Source organism: Egretta garzetta, unplaced genomic scaffold, assembly GCF_000687185.1.
Source record: "Egretta garzetta isolate BGI_Z169 unplaced genomic scaffold, ASM68718v1 scaffold56, whole genome shotgun sequence".
Classification (NCBI taxonomy): Eukaryota; Metazoa; Chordata; class Aves; order Pelecaniformes; family Ardeidae; genus Egretta; species Egretta garzetta.
The window spans coordinates 12,988,807-13,011,952 of record NW_009260182.1 but is presented as its reverse complement, the minus strand read 5'-3'; the positions used below and the strand labels follow the sequence as shown (position 1 = coordinate 13,011,952).

General features: G+C 36.4%; 1 protein-coding gene across 1 annotated transcript in view; it reads left to right on the top strand.

Annotated features, from left to right (window-relative positions):
- Window positions 1-23,146, top strand: part of LOC104129171 (adhesion G protein-coupled receptor A3) — a 238,525-nt gene that overhangs the window by 197,730 nt on the left and 17,649 nt on the right. Inside the window, exons 17-18 of the mRNA XM_009642086.2 lie at window positions 801-924; window positions 8,198-8,343. Coding sequence (XP_009640381.2) covers window positions 801-924; window positions 8,198-8,343 — 270 coding nt within the window. The remainder of the gene's footprint in view (window positions 1-800; window positions 925-8,197; window positions 8,344-23,146) is intronic.

The window sequence follows — 23,146 nt, the reverse complement described above, 5'->3', positions numbered from 1 at the left end:
ATGTGATTTACACCAGAGAAATCAAAAAAAAAGGTTATGTCAACATTTCTCAAGCTATTGCCAAGATGTATCTTTCCTGAGACGTATGTCTAAATGGTTTACGCACTGTTCCTAAGATTTCTAAGTGGACAATTCAATATGAAACCACGAGCAATATCAAATTGCTGTCTGGGAAATCCCAGTCAAAGAGCAGCCCTTCGGACAGCTTCGCTGGCGGCACTGGCCTCTGAGACCAAGTTGGGTTGAAAGCCTTGGTAACTGTCGTTGGATAAAAGAAACTTTCTTTGACTTCTAAATCTTCTTGGGTTTAGAAAACTTGTGTTTTCCTTTATATGAAAGATTTATATAAATGCCACTTTAACTACATACTTCTGTTAAAGACCATTAGCAATTTAAAAGAGTAAGAATGTATTGTACTGTAGAAGCTGCTAAATATTAATTAAGTGAACTTAATGCAATGACTTCTGATCTTCAGCTTCCATTTAATCCTTTAGAGATGTCTTGTTAAAGTTCTGCATATCTGAAGCTATGCAATAAGCCTTTTGCTTTTATTACTCTACTTTAAATGCTTGATTAGATGGAGGAAACTTTAAGTCAGTAGACCCTTGTCAGTAGCCTCTTTACAATTTTTACCATTGATTTCAATGCTGTATAAATCAGACTCTGTCCTATAGGTAGGTTGCTAAGTAGGTATTCAAGAACCAGAGAATTTAATTCCGTCATATTAAGTATTGTTCCCAAAGCATAATTTTTGTAATAGATGTGTTGGGTTTTAATTTTAAAATGTGATTTTTCAACAGCACAATCCGAATAAGTAGAAAAGGATGGCACATGCTTCTCAACTTTTGTTTCCATACTGCTCTTACGTTTGCTGTTTTTGCTGGTGGAATCAATCGCATTAAATATCCAATTATATGTCAAGCTGTAAGTATCTGCCTTAGTGATTCTTACTAACAGAATGAAAACCTGAAACTCTGTCTCTTAACATAATATTGATAGTTCTCTTTCTTTTCATATATTGTTCCTGGATCTTAAGTTCTTCAAAATAAGTCATCATTATAAGATGTCTTTAAAAGGCCAGCACTGGGAATGGTCAGTGTTTGGTTGTCACCTGAGGTTCTGTGAGAGGCTGACCAATGCATTAACTTCTCTGCAGCTCAGATTTCCTTATTTAAAAACAAAATCTCTGAAAATCATATTTCTCTGTTCTACAGGATAGCTGAAAACTATGATTCTCAAGTATTTCTGATGTCTTTTCTGATCTTTGGATTGAATGTGTAGAACTGAAGTTACTTCTGCTCTCTTGTAATATATATACCATTTGCCTGAGGGTGGCCCTGGCTTCACTGGGTGATCCCTAAATATATACTGGGGCAGCTTAATGTTTATTGTATGATTATGTCTTTTAATTACAACTGAAGCTAAGGAGACAAAGCAGACCAGTACACTTGTGATTTATGGACCCCTGTTTGCACTGCTGGACTTTTTCACATCCCTTGCTTCCTCCTTTCCGGGGATATAGTGCCATGAGATGCACAGAGAGAGCATGGCTTCAGCTGCTCCGAATATAGAGGCTGAGTCTGTACAGTGCGTAGAGAGAGTCATTTCGGTCACCTTCTGTAGCGCCTGATGAGGGCTTGTTGCAATTTGTCTGAAGTATTTCTTCCTCTTGGATATTGTAGAATTGCTCCAGATCTCATTAGTGTTGTTATTTACCTGTAGTAAAGCACTTTATTAAGCCAGCATTCCCAGATATTTTGCCAGTCACAAATCCCATTCTTTTGATTGGCTTGAATGGGTGTAAGCAGCAAGAGTTGCCAGCCAACAGCAGAGTCACTGCAGAACTTGCATAACTAGCATAAGAGTTATCACTAATTTTCAGTGAGATGCTTTCGAAGCCTTTTGTGTATATTTGTGCGTGACCATCAATAAACAGCATATGAAGGTCTGTAAGCACCTGTAACATTCTACGTGCAAAGTCTACCTTTGTATATTACATGGTATTCATTTAAATGACACAGTTGTCCACTAGATTATTCTGAGATAAATATCCCACAATATCTAGTGTATTGTGTCATAATTAATCTGTGAGTTCAAGCAAATTGAAATATTACTTACCATTGGTTTTATCTGCAGTTTGCGAGTGAGGGTAGCAGATTAGTTTGTAGGGCAGACGTGGCCATGTAATTACACGATCACAAATGACCATCTGTTGTTACAATCATTATCTGGTTATTTACTTTGCAGATTGTGTGGTAACAATGCAGTATTAACAGTGATAATGAAAAATTGATTGAGATAAATGAGTTATTAATAATCTGTTATGAGCAATACATAGACTACAGGGGTATCTTCATAAAATGCATTATTGGTGACAGCTGTTTCTTGCTATGGTATAGGGCCAGATCCTGAGCCGCTGAAAAACACGCACACTTAGAGAAACAGAATGGATCCATTCACATACACCTTCCAATCAGTTTCCCTAAGTTATTTATTTACCTGATACCATGCCACATCAACAGACAGTATCATCAGCAGTTAAAATATAGGAAAGATACAGGGCACACACAGAGTCCTCTGGTTCCTGGTAGAAATTGTTGGATGTAATTGGGTAGGGCTAACGAATGCAACAGTCCAAACAGTCTAAGACAAGACTTCTATAGCTGGTAAACACAGGCTGAACAAATGTTCATTTCCAGAACCTTGTGCCCCACCACAGACCCTTTCTTGCCTACTGACAGCTACATTTCTCAAAATTCTGTGAGTCCCAGTGACTGTCTCCCCCTGTGATAACCCTGAGAGGATTACTCCGTGAATTAATATTCTGGGTGTCAAAGCTAGGAGGTAGGGAGGTCAGACCTGCTAATGGTTTCCTGAGCAGCTCACATATTTGAACATTTCCCATAGCTTGCGTAAGCGGTGGTGGGGTGGACAGCACTCCTCTTCTCCTGCATATGGAATACAGCAATTCTTTAAATCACTCAGCCTAATGAAAGGTATATTTATCTAGCTGTTTTGGGCTTGCTTATCCCTCAACTCTAAGTTTTGTCTTTTTGGGTTTTTTTTCTTTTTTCAGTTTTGGAAAAAACCTGATATTAGGGTTTAAAAATATATTTTTAAAAATCAAGCAGCACTAAAATATTAGTTATACTCCATGTGTAACACCATTAGTGTTGCTATAGCACAGGTATCTTTCCATCTGCTACAGTTCAAAACACAGCTTCACCCTGCAGCAATGTAATTTGCACTTTTTGTTTCTGGAGTGCATAGGGGAGGATTCCAAGTGCAAGCATTTTCTGTCCTAATCACTCAAATGGGGTGTCAAAGCCAGTGAATCTCCACCTTTCTTGTTGTAATTATCCCTAAAACTTTCACACAAATTTCACTGCAACATCCTTACCTAAGTGAAATAATAGATTGAGTTAATTTTTATCCTTCATAATTAACCAGAAAGGGTGGTTCTAAAATAACTTCAGCTGGAGCACCTTCTCCCTCTAAATGAAGTGTCCCAGGCTAATTTTAAGCAGCAGGAATTAATGCTATGGAAATGTACCCTTTTTCTTTGATAGATAGCTGGAAGAACCTTAATATCCCCTTGAAGGCAAAGTAATTACACAAAACAGTGTGTTTTCAGAGATGGTAAGATGTTTGTTTTTATTTGGAATCTAAAACTCTAAAACTGCCTTTTAAGTCTGCATACCTATTTCAGACAGGATTTTGCACAGTCTCACTTGTGTAGATGCTATGCAGCCTTTGTGATTTGTAAAGAAAACTGATGTTAGAGTGCAGGTCTGGAAGATTTGATTGCTTCTTCACAGATTTCCTGTGTGAATGGGGTTATATCTACAGACTGTTTACCCACAAATCTGATTCTGGGTGTCACTGAATGCTGGCTGTTGATGTAGAATCCAGAGTCTTGAGTTTATGGCAAAATCTTTCATGCATGGCAAAGGTTGTGTTAGGAATGGCAGAATGGGATTAATCAGTGCCAGTACACTAGCCAGAAAGGTGCTTGAGCCAGCCAGTGGATGATGATGTCAGCCCTTTCCGTCTCCCAGAGTTAGGGATCTAATCCGTCTCAGATTATTTTCCTTTGAAGGGCAAAAAGAGGCTTATGCCTTTCATATAAGGAATGAGACAGGAGGAGACACCACTGTAGCTGGATCACTTCCCATGTGCGGGAGGCATTGATTCTGTACTTTCTGTCTGAAAGATTTCAGTCTTGTGGCCCTCACTTTCCAGGAAAGCGTGACAGCCATGAGGCTATGGATGCTAGGGGACGAAATAGTCGGTTCAACATGTTGAAGCATGCAGGAATAGGCTTAGGGACACAAGATTCAGGAGACAGAAAAGTTAGGGCGTGAGACAGAATTCTAATTTTTTATCCTAGTGTCCAGTCAGAGTGGCACGATCACTTCAATCACATCTCCAAGAACCTCCTAGATGGTTTATCAAATAAAAGTTTCTCTGTAAAGTTTGTCAAGGCTCAGATCTTCCTCCTCCCCAGTGAGTGTCATATGTGAAACTGCTAGTGAAATCCCTTCTGTAGGACAGTAATTCTTCAGCAAGAATGGCGAAGCCCATTCCATACTAGCCAGTAGCCTGGAAGTTAGAATATTACCCTTGGAAGTTTGAAATCTGGACTTGAGTCCTGTTAAACTAAGGAGGTCCTAGAGCTATGTGGCACATCTTGGTAGGGAGCTGTAAATTCAAAACTATTACAGAAAGGGGAGGAAAAGAATAGGTTCTTTCTGCTCTAGCTATATTCTTTTTTTTTTTTTTTTTTAAAGAATAGGTGTAAAAGTAATGTACTGTGCTTAAGTTTGCCAGTTGGTGTGTGCCAAGCAAAGATAAAACAAAAAAAAGCTATTTAAGAGCTCTTCAGTGGTCCTTGGTAAGAAAGGTGCTGCATTGTTCAGCTCTGCTGAGACGGGCACAGAGCTAGTCATAGGCACAAGCAAGACTCTAGGTGGCTGGAAACTTCACCAGCAGCAACCTATGATGGTTAAAGAACTTGCATGCTATGGAATTAGAGATGCATGCTGTGCTACAGGTTGTGCTTCCTGGTCTCAGGTACCTGACTTGTGGGTCTCAGCTTCTTGCTCTAAATTTTTTGCCTGTGAAGGTAGCACACAGTCGTTCTAAGGCTGAATGTTTTAAGATCATGACATATTCACATCCAGTGGTGTTACAGATCACAGATAAATTCCTGAATCCCTTCATTTCACTGAAAAGAATCGCTTTCAGTGCAGGATTAATGTTTAAATGAATGTCAGTGCATATGCATATCCTCCTTTAAATAGAACTGGCTGAAGAAGGACAATCTTATCTGAAATATGATAACAATTGAAAAGAAAGAATTGAAATTAAAACCTAGGGGAAAACAAAGAAATTTGTGTGCAAGTTAAAGCTGATCAAGAGAGCTTTTGTGCCAAAAAGCTTTGCATAAATGTGAATTCTGGTCATTACTGTGGTAACTGCATGGTATGGAACTTAAGTTACCTCTAAGGTAATGAAATTTATTGAAGGAGCACATGCAGACAGCATCTTCTTACTGTAGAAAAGCGTAATCACACAATTTATGTGAAATACAAAAGTTCTAGTGAAAATACTTTTAGGTGAACACTTGGCTAATTAATTTGTTTATTGGCCTCTTAAGCTTTACAGAGGTATGAATCCAGTAATAAGATATACACAGACAAATTTGTGCCCTGGACCTTTAGTGCATAAACCTAAGGTTCACCTTTGTGAACAAAGTGAGAGTTTACTGAACAAAACTATCTTTGACCTGTTCCTCTTTCTGCTGAGCCTTGTCTTCCCCTTCCATGTCATGAGCTGGTATCTTGTGTCTTTCTAGCAGAGGGCTCCGATGTCTTCCTAGCTAAAGAGAACTAGAAAGAGGTGGTCCCACTGAAGGGGACAGGAGAGCATGCAGCCACAGCCCCTGAGTGCAACTGCGAGGAAAATGCGTCTCCGTGGCATGACTGATGTCAGCGTGGAGATCTGGGGAAGGAAGAGGCAGGGGGCAAAGCCCACCACTTTGAAACACTGAGTTTTGAGGATGACATGTGACAAGCATTTATTTGCTAATTATTATTAGTGGATGAATGAGAGCAAAAATTCTAATATAGAAATCATGTTTTGTGATGGGAAGTGAGAAACAAAATCATCACCACACAGAGAAAAGGGTACCTTTTCCTTTGAAATTCAATACAACAGCTCAGCGCACCCTTCCAAACTCCACGTTTTTGTTGTGTCATGTATATTTTATCTCCAGATTGTCACTACTGTCCTTCAAATCTGTCAGTCATGAGGAAAGAAATGCAAATGGATTTTTTTTGAGAGAGAACAAGAAAGAGGCATGTTATTAAAGAGTTAGTACAGAAGATAACATTTCTGTCTCTTGTCCACGTTAGTTCAATTTGTCCATCTATCAGAAGGAACTAGGTTGCTGAAATATGAGCACGCTGTGAAGAAAAGTAACATGGTTAAGGTGTGGCATAGCAATGATGTTTTCAGTTCAGCTGCCTCCTTTGAAAGTTTAATAAAATTGTTTTATTGTACTATTTTTAGGAATCTCATTCATCTAAGTAGCTGATTGTTTCCCTATATTGGCCATATATGTTGTCAACATTTCACATATTAGATGCCTGCTCACATGGAATTCATCCTTGCTGTCCATATTCTTATGGGCTCTTTGTCATACTCGTGTAGAATACTTACAGAATATGTAGTATCAGTGCTATGCTGAAATTAGAAAGAGGTTATAAACCAAATCTCTAGATTTTTTCCAGTTCATTCTCATGGTTCCTGCCTCCTTATTCTCCCCTTTTCTCCTCCCCCTCTTCTCCCTCCTGCTTTACTCCTTCACTCGCCCCCAGCTTGTAATCATGTTCACTGCGTCCCTACAGAAATGCTGCAAGCTGCATATGAACTGAGTCCAGACAGCCCTAGCCACCGAGCTGGCAATGTCTGCCAGCTGATGCTACAAAGTTGTCTCATTCCCTTATTTCTGCTTCTTTTACCTCAAGCAACAACAGCTATGAAGGCTTTATACTCCCTTGTCTAATGTGTCAGACAAGTCCCAGAGAAAATTACAAAGATTTTCTGTTGATGATATTTGCTGCTATCTTCAAGTTTTGTGCTATATTACTAAATAAAAACAAAATTCATGGATTTTTTTTCTTTACCCATCAATTATTTTGTTTTAAGTTGAGCAAAAATGAACACCGGTTCAAATAAATCATTATAATAGATTTGTGTTAGCTTTATTCAGCAATTCTCTGTATTCCTTAAACATTTATGTGCTTTCCAATTATAGCAATATTTTACTTGTCACTGCAAAATGTCAGGTTATTGCTTCAAAGGTAACCTCATTTTATATAATCAGATGGAGACTTAGCTGATGTAATAAAGCATTGGAGATGGGATAAAATTCCAATTACTGTTTCCATAGTAATGAATAACAATTACTAAGATAACAAAGATGTTAATATTTTAGAGGTGTTTGTACTTTATTTTACTTTCAATGATAAATACAACAGTTTGTTGGAGACAAAATGATAATAACACTCTTGGGAGTTTGTATTTCCTTTCAAGGGAGGATGCCAAGATCTGTCATTTAATTTTAGAAACTGAATGGCCAAGTTTATAAGTTCCTTAAAATATGTCTGAAAATAGCATTGATCCCATTACAAGAAGTCAACCTTGGCTATAGGCAGCTGAGAGGGAACTACAGGAGGATATTCCTGAAAAATGAAAGGAAATAGCATAATAGCAAGCAAAAATACTGACCTCTCATTGATTTTTAATTGCATTGTCATGATAACCTAGCAAAGCTTGCAACACAAACTAAGCTTTGCATCACTTTAAAGCCAGGTGTAAAAAGTTGTCATTGATCAGGTTATTAGAAAGCAAATGTCTTTACAGTCTTGGTTTCATAAGTTACCATCTGGTATCACAGATATTATCTATGATAGATTAAATAACATATTCCATCTGCTTTTTAAAAGTGTTTTCCCTGGTTAGACATAACCAGAGAGAAAGAAAAAATTGATGCACTTAACAAATTCAGTTAAAAAAATCTGTTTGTTTGTACACTTATGAATTAAGATTCTTCTAGAACTCTTGTCTTACTGATCCATTTACTGACTTGTTTAACAGTCCACTCTTTTTTTTTTTTTTTTTTTTTTTTTAGGTTGGCATAGTACTACATTATTCTACACTCTCTACTATGCTATGGATTGGAGTAACTGCCAGGAATATTTATAAGCAAGTCACAAAAAAACCTCAGCCATGCCAAAACAGTGACCAACCTTCCTATCCAAAGCAACCACTACTCAGGTATGGGATACTACCTATACTTTTCTCTCTTATGTATTCCTAAAACATATAAATTGTAAACAAACTCTCACTTTTATTTCTGTATTCTTACTTTTTACAGACTGTAAATAGGATTCATAGAGAAATGAGTGACTTAGGTGTATATAAAAATCTGAGTATTTACTGTGTGCCACTAGTTAACTCTGCTCAGGAGATGGAAGTCTGCAGAACTGGCATTGGCTGGGTTCACCTTTATCTGAACAGGAACAATTCAAATGTTTCTGTTGGTTTCTTATGGAGGAAAAAACCGTGGCTTGCTTCTGGGTTAAGGCATTATTTAATCATCACAAACTACACTGCAATGACTATCCCTTTACCCTTATCTATTCTGCTATAAATCTTGCCCACACTTGTATTGATTGCCTAGTAACCTGATAACCTTCCTCATTCCACATCGGAGATCTAATGCTATTACAGGAGCAACTGGAAGCCTGGCCTCCCTGTCAGCTTTCTGGATGGAGCAAACTAACGTGTCTCTGGCAGCATGGCAGGTGTAATGCAGTTAAGAATTTTAACCAGATGCCTAGGAGATGCTGAAACTTCAAGTCAAAATAGTCAGTCTGCATAGAAAAAAAAAAATATCCGCCTTACCATAAACTAGGATTTCCAACCAAAGGCATGAGAAGATGGGTTCATCTTTTTCTACTTTAGCTATCAAAAAGTTAGGTATTAGCTAAAGTTATCTCGTGTCCCGATACAGATTTTGGAGAGAGATTGAGACAGAGAGGAACTTCAAGAGAACAATTCCTCCAATCTGTCTTAGATGTTTGTGTGAGGACAGGATGAACTGTTTTATGGAGGTGCCTCTCTTTTCCCACAGATTGTGCGAAAAACCTGAATGGTCAATTTAGCCTAAAGGCCTCCATTTTCTAGTGAAGGACAGGAAATTTGAATTCTACTTTTTATGGCTTTGCCGTGAAAAAATCCAGATTAGTGTATTCTTTAAACAGACTTATTTTATTTTGAACACAAAATGTTTATTAAGTAGCATTTATAGAAGGCTGTGTGAGGTTGTCACAATTTGTTAAAAGCCTATGGGAAGATTAATTGTCTTTTGCTGTCTGATTCTGCTGAGTGAAATCTTTATTAACATGATTAGTTTTCTGCTTTTCAAAACATTTTCTTTCTAGAGATGAAATTGATTTAAGTCAACATAAAATTTGTAGAGTGAAGAAGAGCCATATTGAACATTAGCTTTGTTAGGTGTAAGCAAGAGGATATACTTCCACTGAGAGTGCCTGACTTTGCTAATCCATTATTTACCGTTCTTCACAGATGAGAATTTCACTCTTTTGGTTACTAGCTCATAGCAAAATGAATAATTGCCAATTTTCAAATGCTGCAGTGTGGCTATTAAGGTAGAAAATTGTTACAGGTTACATAGACTCAGCATAGCGTACATTCTTCAAGTTCAAGTCTTGTTTGAGTTGGAAAACAATAGACAATCAGGTTACAGAAAAGATTACCCTAATTAAAATCTTTGTTGTACCAGTCACACTGAGGTTCTCAGACAGTGAAAATAAACAGTAGATATTTTAAGTTTAGTAATAGAAATTATGAACCTCCTTCTAGCTGTAAGAGAACAAGAGTATAATTGTTTAATAGCTAAGTAAAATGATTCTAAGTTATTTTTCTCACTCAGGGCACCATATGTCCTAGAGGCATAGGCACTGAAATGTATAATATGATTTCATAATGGTTAGTACTAGATTCAAAGTAGTAAGGATCAATTTCATTTAATGCAGAAAATGGGCATAGTATAAGGAAAATTAAAAATCGCTTTAAGCAAGAAAATGCCAAACTCTTAATTAGTAATTGTTGTTCTTTTAGAATTATAATGATAATTTTTATGGGCATTTTAACTTTCGTGGGTTTAATAAAATTAAAATCAGAATTATTCTGTATCATAATATTTCCATTAAATCCATTCAAGGTTCTTATATTTCAGTGTAGTCATTTCTTATAAATGTTTTAATTAGACAGCATTCTTGTCTCTATAAGCTGATGCTAGCCCTTATACATATTGTGCCTCAGTTACACAAGTGATAACATCACATTCTGTTAGGGTCTGGGTTTGGGTGAGGTAGTGTTAATTTCTGTCTCCATAGCTAAATGATACAAAGTTTGTTGAAATGGAGATTGACTTAAGCTTTTATATATGTCAGGACCATCAGCACTAGGAAGCATATAATACAGTCTGTGAGGCACTTTTAAACAAGAGGTAGTTTGTCAGTAATCCCTGTCTATAGATCTAGTTAGGCTTGTGTTCCAGTTTTGTTGAACGTGAATATATGAATGTGTTTGGGCAAGAACTGTACACTTTGCTGTTCTCCTTCCATCTTTTCTGGTAATGGCTGTACATGAAAGAATGGGTTTCCAATTCACGTATGAGTGTTTTTGTATTCCTTGTATATGCACTTGCTATATGAGATGTAAGGATATCTTTTGTGAATCAGTAAGCGGGGACTACTGCCAAAAATCAGTACACAAAGCTGACATGGAATTTAACAAGAAATGATAAAAATTCTCTCACCACGTTTTTTCCAAGGAGCTTGATCCACTCTAAAAAGTAGTTGAAATAGTGAAAATACCAAATACCTAAAAGGAGACCTTACCTGTTAGGAGAAAAGGACATTTGCTTGTAACAGTTGTTTCAGTTTCTCTGCCTGCTGTTTGCATATTCTATTGCAGAAGACAAATGAGGTACACCTGATCTTTTCCCCCTAGTTTTCCTTGAGCTGTGGCAAGATGTATCCTATTATGTAAAATTGTGGTTCTCTGTTTCTAGATACAGTGATCAAACTTGAAACCTTTTTGCAGTGTAATTTTACTGAAACTCATTCTTCATGGCAATATGATTTTGAATACTGCCTCTTTTTATACATTAATCATTAATATTATATGATACATTATATGCATTATACCTGATACACTATATATATGTATGTCAGACATTATATATATTATCTGTTAATTATAGACTTCAAGCTCTCAGGGCCTATCACTTTGATGACAGGAACCGACAATTCTGGTATTTTTCACTAAATGTGCCTGGATGCTAATGAGGTAGATCAAATTAATGCATCATTGAATTTTGTGTATTGAAATGCTTAACCCTAGCACTTCAACAGATAATGAAATTACTTCCTGTAAAATATACTCTCTGGTATTCTTAATAGAAATAAATAATTCTATCTGTTCATCCTCTGTGGCCAGTTGTTAAACCTGGCAGCATTTCGGCTTCTGACTCATCTGAAGTCAGATTTTGCCAGCAAAGACCAAGGGGCGTACAAGATTCAGCTCTTACTTGCAATGTACAAAACTTCTCATCAGCCCAAGCTGAGGTACAGGTAGTATTAGTTTTTATACCTGATACATGCATGCATTTTTCATGTGACACTGTGTGCACATACAGATTAGACATCGAGCAGAAAATATTTCTGAAAGGTATTCTGTGAAAATCATTGTTTTCCAGAAAGAGAGAAAAAAAATTAGACTAATATAATTTTCAATAACTCCTGAGCACAATTGCACTATAAATATTTAAAATAAAGAATAAATAAGCTGCCAGCTGGGCCAGAGATTGGTGTTAAGAAGATGGATAATTGTTACCTTTTATCTCAGGGTTAGGTACAAATATGTTCCCTAATTTCCTCCATCCTCTTCTATTCAGTGAGCATCTTGCAAGGTAACTAATATGGTAAATTTCAGATTACAGAGAGTCCAATAGCCTATATCTGTCATGAAAATGGCCAATGTGCATAAATAAGATTGCAGAATCATCTGCAAAATGGATAACGGGTGATGTCACTGTCTCTGCTGAATTTAATCTTGTTTATTATGTAATGTATCTTGATAAGCTTTTTAAAAGGTTCTTACTAAATTTGTGGGGCTTCTAGGAGAAGCACCTCATGCAGTGCCTTAGAAAAAATGTGTATCTGTCTAGCTGTAGTAGCTATATAAGAATGGATTGTGTGTCCTTCCCTTTGTATTCAAAGTACGAGGCTTAGTACTATGGCTATTAAAAGTGAACAAAGAGAATTTGGGGAAGACCAAAAATCAGGCAGATTTAATCAGTTTTCAGCAGCATGCTCAGAGCACCTACAGTCAACATCATAGAATCATAGAATGTTTTGGGTTGGAAGGGACCTTTAGAGGTCATATAGTCCAACCCCTCTGCAGTGAGCAGGGACACCTTTAACTAGATGAGGTTGCTAACTGACTGGCTTCGATTCCATTCTTTTTTTTTTTTTTTTTTAATATTAAATAATTTTTGAAGTTAAGAATTATTTTTAGAATGAGAAAGCTGTTTGCATATTTCATGTATTTTGAAATGTCTTAACTGCTTTTTAGAAACTGTCCTTTAACTTGCAGACCTAACACAGAGCAGACCTAGAAATAGTAAGTGAGAACTGAAGTGTAGTTCAGTTGAACTGTAATGTCTGCTAATGTATGCGTGCATGTGGGTCTGTCTGTCTGCTATTCTGTATGAGTTTGTCCATGGGCAAGGATCTGTAAATTATCCATACACTTACAGAGTATTGAGTGATGTCTTGGAAACGGCAACAACAGGGGTCTTCTTGTGGGTGATCTTTATGGTATAGCAATGACTAACAGCCTACACCCTGATCACATGCATGTGCAAGACCTGATAGTGCTCCCCTTGCACCCTTCCCCTCTCCTGTGAACGTGGCAGCAGCTCTTCACAGTCATTCCCTGGCTCATTATTTCCCTCAGCTACCCAAACATTAATCAGTAGCATCCAGCTAAACAGTAGCTAACTATCTATGTGACGTTGAATTATGTTAAATTCTTTCACTGAAAAAAGGAGAAACCATGTTAAACTTTCACATCCAGGAAAACCCTCTCCTTCAGTTTGTATAGACAAATCCTGTGCGTGAGGAGGTTTTACAGACTTGTACCACAAGGGTCATGGCATCTGCTTAGTGCTTTGGTCACAGCATTAACCCTACTTGTCTCAGGATGAACATTTAGATGCTTGATCTGAATTCTGATAAGCTGGAAATGAACTCATGGGCACAAATGGATCTACAGCTATGTACTGCTGCACTTGCCTAAGTGTACATCCGAAGAGAGTCTGGCTGGAAGTGTTGTGACTTTCATCACAAATTGATGATGTAGCAATTTTAACTGAATAAGTTACCAATAAAGCCAGCTATTTCCCGAATTTGAGTTGCACACAACACTATTGTAATGGTTTTAAACTAAAACAGGTTAGGTTTAGACTAGATATAAGGAAGAAATTCTTTACAATGAGGGTGGTAAAACACTGGAACAGGTTGTCTAGAGAGGTAGTGGAGGCCCCATCCCTGGAAACATTCAAGACGAGGTTGAACGGGGCTCTGAGCAACCTGATCTAGTTAGCAGTGTCCCTGCTCACTGCAGGGGGGTTGGACTAAATGACCTCTAGGGGTCCCTTCCAACCCAAAACATTCTATGATTCTATGATTCTATATTCATGATGTCCTTGAAAATTGGCACATAATGTTTTTGTACCAGTAATAAAGACTGAAGACTTCTTATATTTAATTTTTTTAAAGAATGATTATGTCTTTTACCAGAGAAAAGTCCTAGAATTAAAATATCTAATAGTTTCTAATATCCCTGAGGTTGAAAAAGTCTTCAGAAAATGATCTTTGTTACTCTCCGGGTCTAGAAAATTTCCCCTATCAGTTATAACAAGTTGCCTATAATTTATTGCAGCACAGTAGCAGTGTAATAGGGGATCAAAAATTGACCAAGATAACAAATTCTCTATTAAATGTCAAGTTTGCCAAATATGTCATGTCATTTTCTTGGCCATGTTCTTTTCTGGATCTTGAGTGTGAATCATATGAAGCGACTTAATTTACATTCTGACAGACACAGACATTACTTGTCCCCTTGACACCAGCAGCTCTGAAATGCAGTTAAGTTCTAGTGCATTTTTCATTAGCCCTCATGGCTCTCATGAATTCATGTCTTCTTGAATCAAATAATGATTGAGAGAGAGAAAGAGGTCAGATGAAAAGCATCAATTACAGGCAGTTGTTTTCTTCTTTATGGTATGCCCTTAAATATTAATTTCCCTAATTTTCATCCATGGAAGCCCATCTTTCCTTCCTGCAGTGAACATATTAAATGTCCTCTATAAAGTTTAAATTTAGGCCTGATTATCCTAAGGGATTATCTGCCTTTTTCTTAACAACTCTCTGTAGTTTATACATGTTGAAATAAATGGGAAATGCCACAGGGCAGAATTCTCAGAAGCCCTGAGGAGATCTCTGTAGTTCACTCTTTACTACTAGCATAGACACAGTCCTGTCAGTGGAGAGTAAGTGGAGGTGATGTCTCCCTGCAAGTAAGGTTTTCACCAGTTGGATGAACCATGGTACAGCTAGCCAACAGTCTCGCTGAGAATCTGCTATACCATGCTCAAGGAAGTTGGCTATAATTTAAATACTCAACTGCATCCTTTGCTTAGGGGACAGCATATTTTGATGTGGGCAGAGTCAGTCATCAGGAAGTTTAACTACTGCCTCTGATATTATCATCAACGCTTCTTATTTTAGTTATTGAAAGTTAAGACTAGAAAATTGTCTTTTCCAATGTATATTTTTAGATAATTTTCAAATTGTGCTGTAATTAGTTTGATTCATTATTGAACAATGGAAGTTTTTGCAATCCTCATGCATTTGCGAGGCCGCTTACAGCCTCAATACCATAAGTTCCTAAAAAGAACACAGTGTGTAACAGCTGCTTTCATACATATTGTCTGCAAATCACTATTCCTATGTTTCTTGTTTCAATATTTATCATATTTCCCAGGAAGGAGAAAGGCCATATTGCTAAAATACCATTTTTAAAATGTTCACATTTGAAAAAAATTGAACATAAGAGCAGCCATGTTTTCTTTCCAACTATTGTTTTAGTTTTATTCACCAAAATAAAGCTTATACTCAACATCAAAATAAACCAATATGTTACTATATTGGATATTAAAATAATCTAGAGGATAAGAACCATTTCAAAATTTTAGTATGGTATAATTGTGGAGCTAATCTTTTGAACAATGCTGTATTCTGAAGACAATCTTAATAACTCTGACATTCAAAGATGCCACAGCTAATGATACAACAGTGCCACCAGAAATGCTGATCTTATCAGTCAGAGTATGCTTTCTCTGTAGGCTATACCATAACAGCCTGTAGATTGTAATAATAAACTATAAAAATACTAAATAAACTGTAATAGTCTGTAGTCTATACTGTAACAGCCCACCAATTTAGGCAAGTTCTCAAAAAAACCCCAAAAAACCAAATAAACAAAAAAAGAATTGTAATGCTGGGACCCTAGCCAGAATAACCAGAAAGATTCTGCCACCTGAGGTATAAAAGCTGTTGATATTACAAGCTCTTTAATATCATCACTCTTAAAAGGCTGATATATGGTCAGATAGAGACATGGATTATAGCCAGAGCCATTTTATTGCTAGCTAGCAATGTAACTGAAAAATTCACAGTGGAAAAGGGTATAAAATGGTGACAAGGGAAACATTTTCATGAATTCTTCTTATTCCATTTCAGCCTGAAGCTAAATGCGTTGCCATCATGTGGGGAAAAATTATCTTGGGTCAAAGAAAGTGTTTAATTTGGCTTTGAATTAATTGTTCCACACAATAACATTTTAGTAAAAACAAAATATTAAAATATTAAGGAGATTCGCAGTAGCAATATATTGTGAGTAGTACCCTGAGAAAGCTGTTGCACTTTGCATAGGTCATGTAAATATTCATTGCAGACAGCATTGGATTGCCAGTGTATGGTGTCATAGCATGGAGGTATTTTCCTGCCTACTCTGAATCAATTAAGAGAAGTGATTAGAACTTTGCTTCTCCATCTTAAGGTGAGTGACTGAATTGTGTTACGAAGAGCAAAATGGTAGTGGAGTCATCTGCTTTACCTTTAGTTTCACTTCATCTGGCTTGTGAACCAAGCCTCAAACTCGAAGTATTTCAAAAGTTTGTTCTCATTTTCTAGTCAGCAAAATTATTATTCAAGTCTGACCTGAATGCACTACCAAATGCTTTAAGTGCATGATGCCTGGAACAGAGGTTCCTCTTTGATTTGATCTTATTTCAAGCGTGTGTTACAATTAAAGTAGAAAAAGGATTTTCTTACTGCCATAACTTCATTAGCTACGGTACGGGTGAGATATACACGATGTTGATGCTTTCCAGAGGAGAAATCCAATAATACCAAATCTTTAAGAGATGTTGAGGCAGAAGGTGATGTTTTGTCTTCTTTGCTATTATGACAGTGTCTGAGCCACTTAGCATAGATGAAAAGAAATGGTTTGTGGTTATTGCAAAAGAAAAGTATGTCAACTTATTACTTGTAAACAAGCTATTGAACAGTATAGCAAGTTACGTATCAAGACTTTCAACTGAAACTCTCCCCAGTTGTAAAGCTATTGACAAACATAGCCAAAAAAGAAAATTACAACATCTGAGTGATACCGGGTCACTTAATAAGGGAATTATGGTCTTGGGACTTAAAAATTGTTAACAACATGAGTTATGGCATTTGCAAGCTTGCCCAGTTGTGAGCTTCAGGGAGACTTACAAAGATTCCTTTGGTATTTTCAGATTTGAAAGGCTGTAACTGCAACATGCTGATCTGCAGAACTGTATTAGGTTGCATTTTCAGCTGCTTTTATCATGAGTTCACATCTAGGTATTTCCTGGAAATTCAGAATTCTTGTCACACTATTCCTTGCCTCAACACTTGCTAGAATTTGAGCTAGTCATATACATGATTGTAAAGGATAAGTTAGAGGGTAGTGTAAGCTTGATAAAATGCTCCATGCTTTGATATGCTGCTCCAGGCAAAATGTAAAACGCTGATTGGAAATTTTGCAAGTTCTAAAAATCCTTGAAGATAATATATTCAAACTCCAATGGGGGCTTTGTAGAAAACTTTATCAGATTTGAAAGACCTACTATTTTCTCAGATGATTCTCTGGTGTCATATAGATTAGACTTGATTATGCAAAAAGCTGTAAAGAGAAATGCATAAGATAATTTCAAATGTGTCTATTGCCATAGTAGGGGCAAAGAACTAAGCATTCCCATTACCATGAAATAATATTTGCCACAGTTACTGAAAAGGATGACTTTTAATTGTGGATGATTGTACTCATTTATTATTAAGAAAATTTAAAAATTAGACATTTGTTTTATTTAAATAAAGTCATATTAGGTACAAATGCTTTCTTATGAAAATTGTTATGTGAGAAAGATGGAACTTAAAGCTTGTTACAAGACACCTCTCTTTTCAGTGGGTGTCTGTACACATCCAGCTTAACTGTAATGAAGACAGAGATGTTGCAAGAAAACCTGAGACATGAAGAATTGTGAAGTATGCTGTGCAGGCTGATGAACTGCAATGTCACAGAAACTAGAACACTGCAGGCAACCAACCAGTGTAATATAGAATTATTCAACAGTCTATAATAACTGCAGCACAGTACAACCTCTCTGCATTTGAATTATAGTGCAACATAGGTCTTACTAGGTTACTTCATTTACCAATACATTGCCACTATTCGATAAAGTGATTTTGGCTTAAAGATATTATTAGATTCCAAGAGCAAATGATACCAATAAAAAGTACGTGGGTTATCTTAAAATAAACTAGCAATAAAACCCAAATATATCTTTTTATGCACATATAAATGTTCTTAGCAATGATAGTTTTAAACACATGATTTTAACATTTCAGAATATTTTTCCTTCCTTACGAATGGAAAAGTTCAAGGAAATAAAAATATATTCCTTGGACAAACAAGACTGGTGAAATCTAGAGATACATATATTAAATTAAATATGCTGCAACATATTTAACTGTAACTGTTGTAAATTCAGCTTCAGACCTGACTCATTACATGCATACTTCCTGCCAAATATGTGTGATAATCTCTGGTTTATGCCTGTTTGGAAGGAGGGCTTAACAATCTTGGGAGGAAACATTGCATTAGATTAATTCACTTGGTTTTGAGTTGTGAGACCACGGAAAAACACACAAGTACTTCCATTGATCTTCTTGACCTTGTGTATCCTACATAGTTGAAGGTCATTACTGGAAATGTGGATGCTGCTTTTCTTTTCAACTTAGTCTTCATTAAAAACTCCAGATGAGAAGATTTTAAAGAGAACAATACACTTACAATTTTAAAGTAGGAACGTTTAAAGTTAGCATCCTCCTGGAGTGTATGACTGAGTACTTCTAGTTTGATTTTCAAAATGCTATAGAAGTAGACCAGTTTAGAACTTTGAGCAGGCTTTGGACCAGTTTTAGTTGTCCTTCAACTGCTAAGGCTGTAAGTAGTGAAATAGTCTTCAGGAGCAAGGTGCATAAGTTGTAGAGTGAAAGACAGCTCATCGCTCAAAGCTACATCTCGTACAGCAGTGTCTCAGAGTTTTGCCTTTTGCTTTTATCATCGCTTTTCCTTTTAACGTAAAGGTAAATGAATCACAGAAGCTAGGTTAATGCAGACTGGGAAATTAAAGTTCTCTTAACTTTTATAATTTTAGTATTCTTAGTAAAGAATAAGGTCCATACTAAGAATCACTGCCAGAATAGATAGAGCCCTCATACATTAGATTAGAAGCCAGCCATTGACTGTAACATTTTCTGGATCAATTACTTCAAAATTACCTACCATGGAGTTCTTTACAATGATTCATAAATGATGGTAGAGGGAAAGCAGGTCTTACCTGTAGTACAGGGTTTGTACATACATAGTATTTTCTCTGCTGTTTCTACTGAATGCTTTAAACTCTTTATTTTTTCTTGGAAAAATTACACTCCCAGTACAGCCAAGGTATTCGGAATTTGCATTCTGAATTTCCTGACTATTGATCTTCTGATTTTTTAACCTTTGTCTTGCACTGTTATGAAGTGCTGTAAGTATATGTTGTGTTTTACAGAGGCAGTTGCCAATGTGCCTGTGCAGAACAGCGTACATTGTAAATGAGAGGAACGCAGCAGGATGATTGAAAGTATAGACACTAGGAAGTAGAGTTCAAGAGGTACCTCATGAGATGAAAGTTTGACTCAGGATAAAATAGGGAATCAGTGGGAAAATTGCACAAAAAAGTGCCCAAAGAAAGTTTTAAAGAAAACTAAGCAAAAGATGGGTCTTGAAACAAAGTGAATACCAACATACGGACCTTGGGAGAACTGCAGAAAATCTCAAAGAGATCGATGAGACACTAATGCAGGAAAGGAGAAGTCATGAGGACATCTGTGATGGTGATAATATTAATAAAGGAAATGGAAAGGGAAAAACACTGGCCTGCAGCAAGGTAAGAGACAAGCAAACTCATGTTAGGTAAAAAATTTATCATGTATTTTAAAAGCCCATATCCATCCTTATCTATCTTCTGTAATTTCTGTTCAAACCTTACTCCTGATCTTTCTTAATGGGATAGTAAATCTGTTGGTGAGACACACCCCTTGAGAGGTTCCACAGTTGAAAGGGTGGGAAAGGAAAAAGAGAATATCTAGGCAATACTATCAGAAAAATCATGATATTTCATATTCTGTTTGGAGCTTGACTTTCTGGACTCATATGATTTTGTTCGAAACCCTCATGCCAAACTTTTTAAAGAAAGCTTCTAACTCCTTATTTGCAATGACAGTTGTAAAAATGAATAAAGAAGGAATACGTGAAGTCAAATCCCTCAAAAGTTGTGGTCCCTCGCTGCTAGTTACAAGTGTTAATAACAACATTGATAAGAGGTTTAAATGTATTAATAACAAAATTCTCTGAAATTATTGAAGACAGGGCAATAAATAATAAGCCTAAGTTTCAGTAAGGGGTAAATAGGTTGATATTAGAAAAAGATTTTAAACTACGAGAGTAGTTGACAATTAAAACAGGTTACCTGGGAGGCTGTGGGAACTCTCTCATAACAAATTGTTAACATAGATTAGATAAAACTAAGCCAGTCATGCTAGATGTTTAATGTGACCCTGCCTCACAGCTTTTGAGTGGACTAGATGACCTCTTGATTTTCATTCCCACCCTACAATTCTGTTATTCTTAAAACAAGCATTTTTCCTGACAGTATTCTCATTTTTCAAACCTTTATTTACTGCTGGGTTCCTACAGCCTTGTTGGTCTCGTAAGAACTCTTGTGTTTTATTACGCAAGCAAATTCTGATAGAAGATACTTTGAAACTAATGTGTTCCAAATATGCCTTCAGTGTTTGGAAATGTTATGAGTATTGCAGAAACTGGCTGCTGATCCTCCAGGTATTTTTATTCAGGTACCATGTTGCTACAAAAAACACAACAAAAAATCAGGCCAGCTTCTGCTCTGAAATGTCCATGCCCACAACAGGTTTTCAGTGAATTCACTATATGTGTGTGAATCACACATATAGAATCACAGGAAGATTTTGGTTCATAGATGGAAATTATTGCTTATTGCTGCTGACAAAATTCAGTAAATTCACTGGAATTTTACTAATGCAGGTTAAAAGAATTTAAATATATAATATTTAATGTAGCATAGCAAAATAAATGTCCAGATTAAACTTTATGCCTATATTGATTGAGGACTCACTCAGATAAGGGGGTGGTGCCGTTATTATTGGATCACCCTTGATACTCAGGGAATCATTCAAGATCTATTGATTAGGAAGTAGAACTATGATCACTGAAGATCATTTGTGTCTGCTTCTCAGTATTTATGAGCAACGCCAAGAAAGAGACTTCGGAAATTTACCTTCAAATATTCTATATCATTTTTGTGGCAAATTTATGAAATGTAAGAAGTAGTTCCCTGTTCCAAAATGCCTTGACTGGTAGCTATGCTTATTACAAGAAGTCACATCAGTAGATATAGGTAATTTGCCAAGAACATTATCCACAAATTTATGCCTATAAATCTCTGAGCAGATAACAATTTCTTCAGATATAATTGCTACTTTGATTTATCTCCCCGTCTTTTACTTTTGCAGTCATTTGTTTTATAGGTTGATTATGGAAGGTCCCTGAATTTGTGGTATTTGCTAACTAGATTCATGCGTGGTCGGTCATAGGATCTTGCTGATTCTTCATATTAGATGAGTTTACAGGCACCTCCAGAAAAAAATCCCTATACAGGCAAGGTTCATTTCCAAGAAATACTTATGATACAACTTTGGAATGTGATTTCTGGGATTACCGATGTCAGTAAAACTGGTTCACGTGAATCAAAAAGATTGGAACGGGAATCATGGGCAACTTACTACCGCTGTTATTTTCAGAATATGCTGGCTATAATTCGTAAGGCATTTTGCACTATTTAATGCAGCATATCATGCTCTTGTTGTTGTCTCCTATAAGAACGGCATTAAACTTCTCTGCTCGTATAGACTCTTAGTCTTCCATTAGTGATATTGAAGAAGAAACCAATTAGCTATATTCCCTCTCCATGCATTTAAGAGTTTTTTCCAACTAGGGAGAACACTTTACTTCTTTCTGAGTTTCTGGCATTGCCAAATCCAGTAACAATTACTGCACCTAGCAAAGCTAGGCAGCCTTTTGACCTAGAAAGCTGAGCAATGCGATGCTCTTATAGTTTTGTGAAGATGGCAATGACTGCTGTTCATTCCTTTTCAGATCTCCTTTTTCCACATTACTAATGCAGTAACATTCTGGAAATGACATGTCATTTCTAGCTTTTAATTAATATTTCTCAACATTATTTATTTATAAAGATAACTCCCCTCTATCTCTTCTTGTCCTTTTCTTTCAAAGTTTCGCAATCACTTCTGGCTGAATGCTCCAAGAAACCCTGTGATTTTTTAGAAACTTACCCTTTGACCTTTTTATATATAATGGAAAAGCTTTGTTTTTGCTTCTGGTTAAAATCTGGGATAGGGAACATCAAAAATAGTTTTCTGTGTATGTCAGTTTTTAAATAACAGGAAAAAGCAAATGTTCATGCCATCATCCTATATATAATATTTCCCATAGCTCAGCTTAGTAAGACTAAAACCGACAACAACAAAAAACCTCAACATTAAAGCTAAAAATTGGGGTTGACACTCATGAACTCATGCAATTGTACCTTTGTTTCTTACTTTTCAATAGGGTGAATTAAGGACAAAATGTCAACCTGAATTTTTACCAAGAAATCTAAATTTCCATGATTTTGTGGAGTCAAGTCATTAACTGAATACTGTTTGTCTATGATTTAATAGCAGGGTTTTCCATAATCATTATTTTATGTATAGCATTAAAAGGGAATGCTTTTATCTGCCTCTAGATTAACAGATTGAATTACATCCTATGGAATATGAAGGAGAAAAGTGTTCTTGAAAGAAGCCAAAGGCCTAAAAACATGCAGAAAAGTTATTTCCATTGTCCTTTAATGCTTCACTGCTGGTTGTTACATTTAATAGCACCTACCTGGTAAGATTTTAAGTTCTTGGCTACCTGGGTATGTGTCAAGATGATAAATTGGTAGTTCTAGATGTGGATAACATTGCGTAAATCCTAATAAGATTTTTTTCCATGAAAACAAGCATGGAAAAGCAATCTTTTTCCTTTTTGCAAACTATAAGGATGAAACTTTGCTGAGTTTCTTTGGAGGGTAGATTAGTTTCTGGAAAAGAATAGTGCAATTGTGTAGTACAGAATCATGCAAGTCTGCATCTCACTCCTATGGAGCTTGACCAAAGTCAGTGGGAACACTTACATAAGTCAT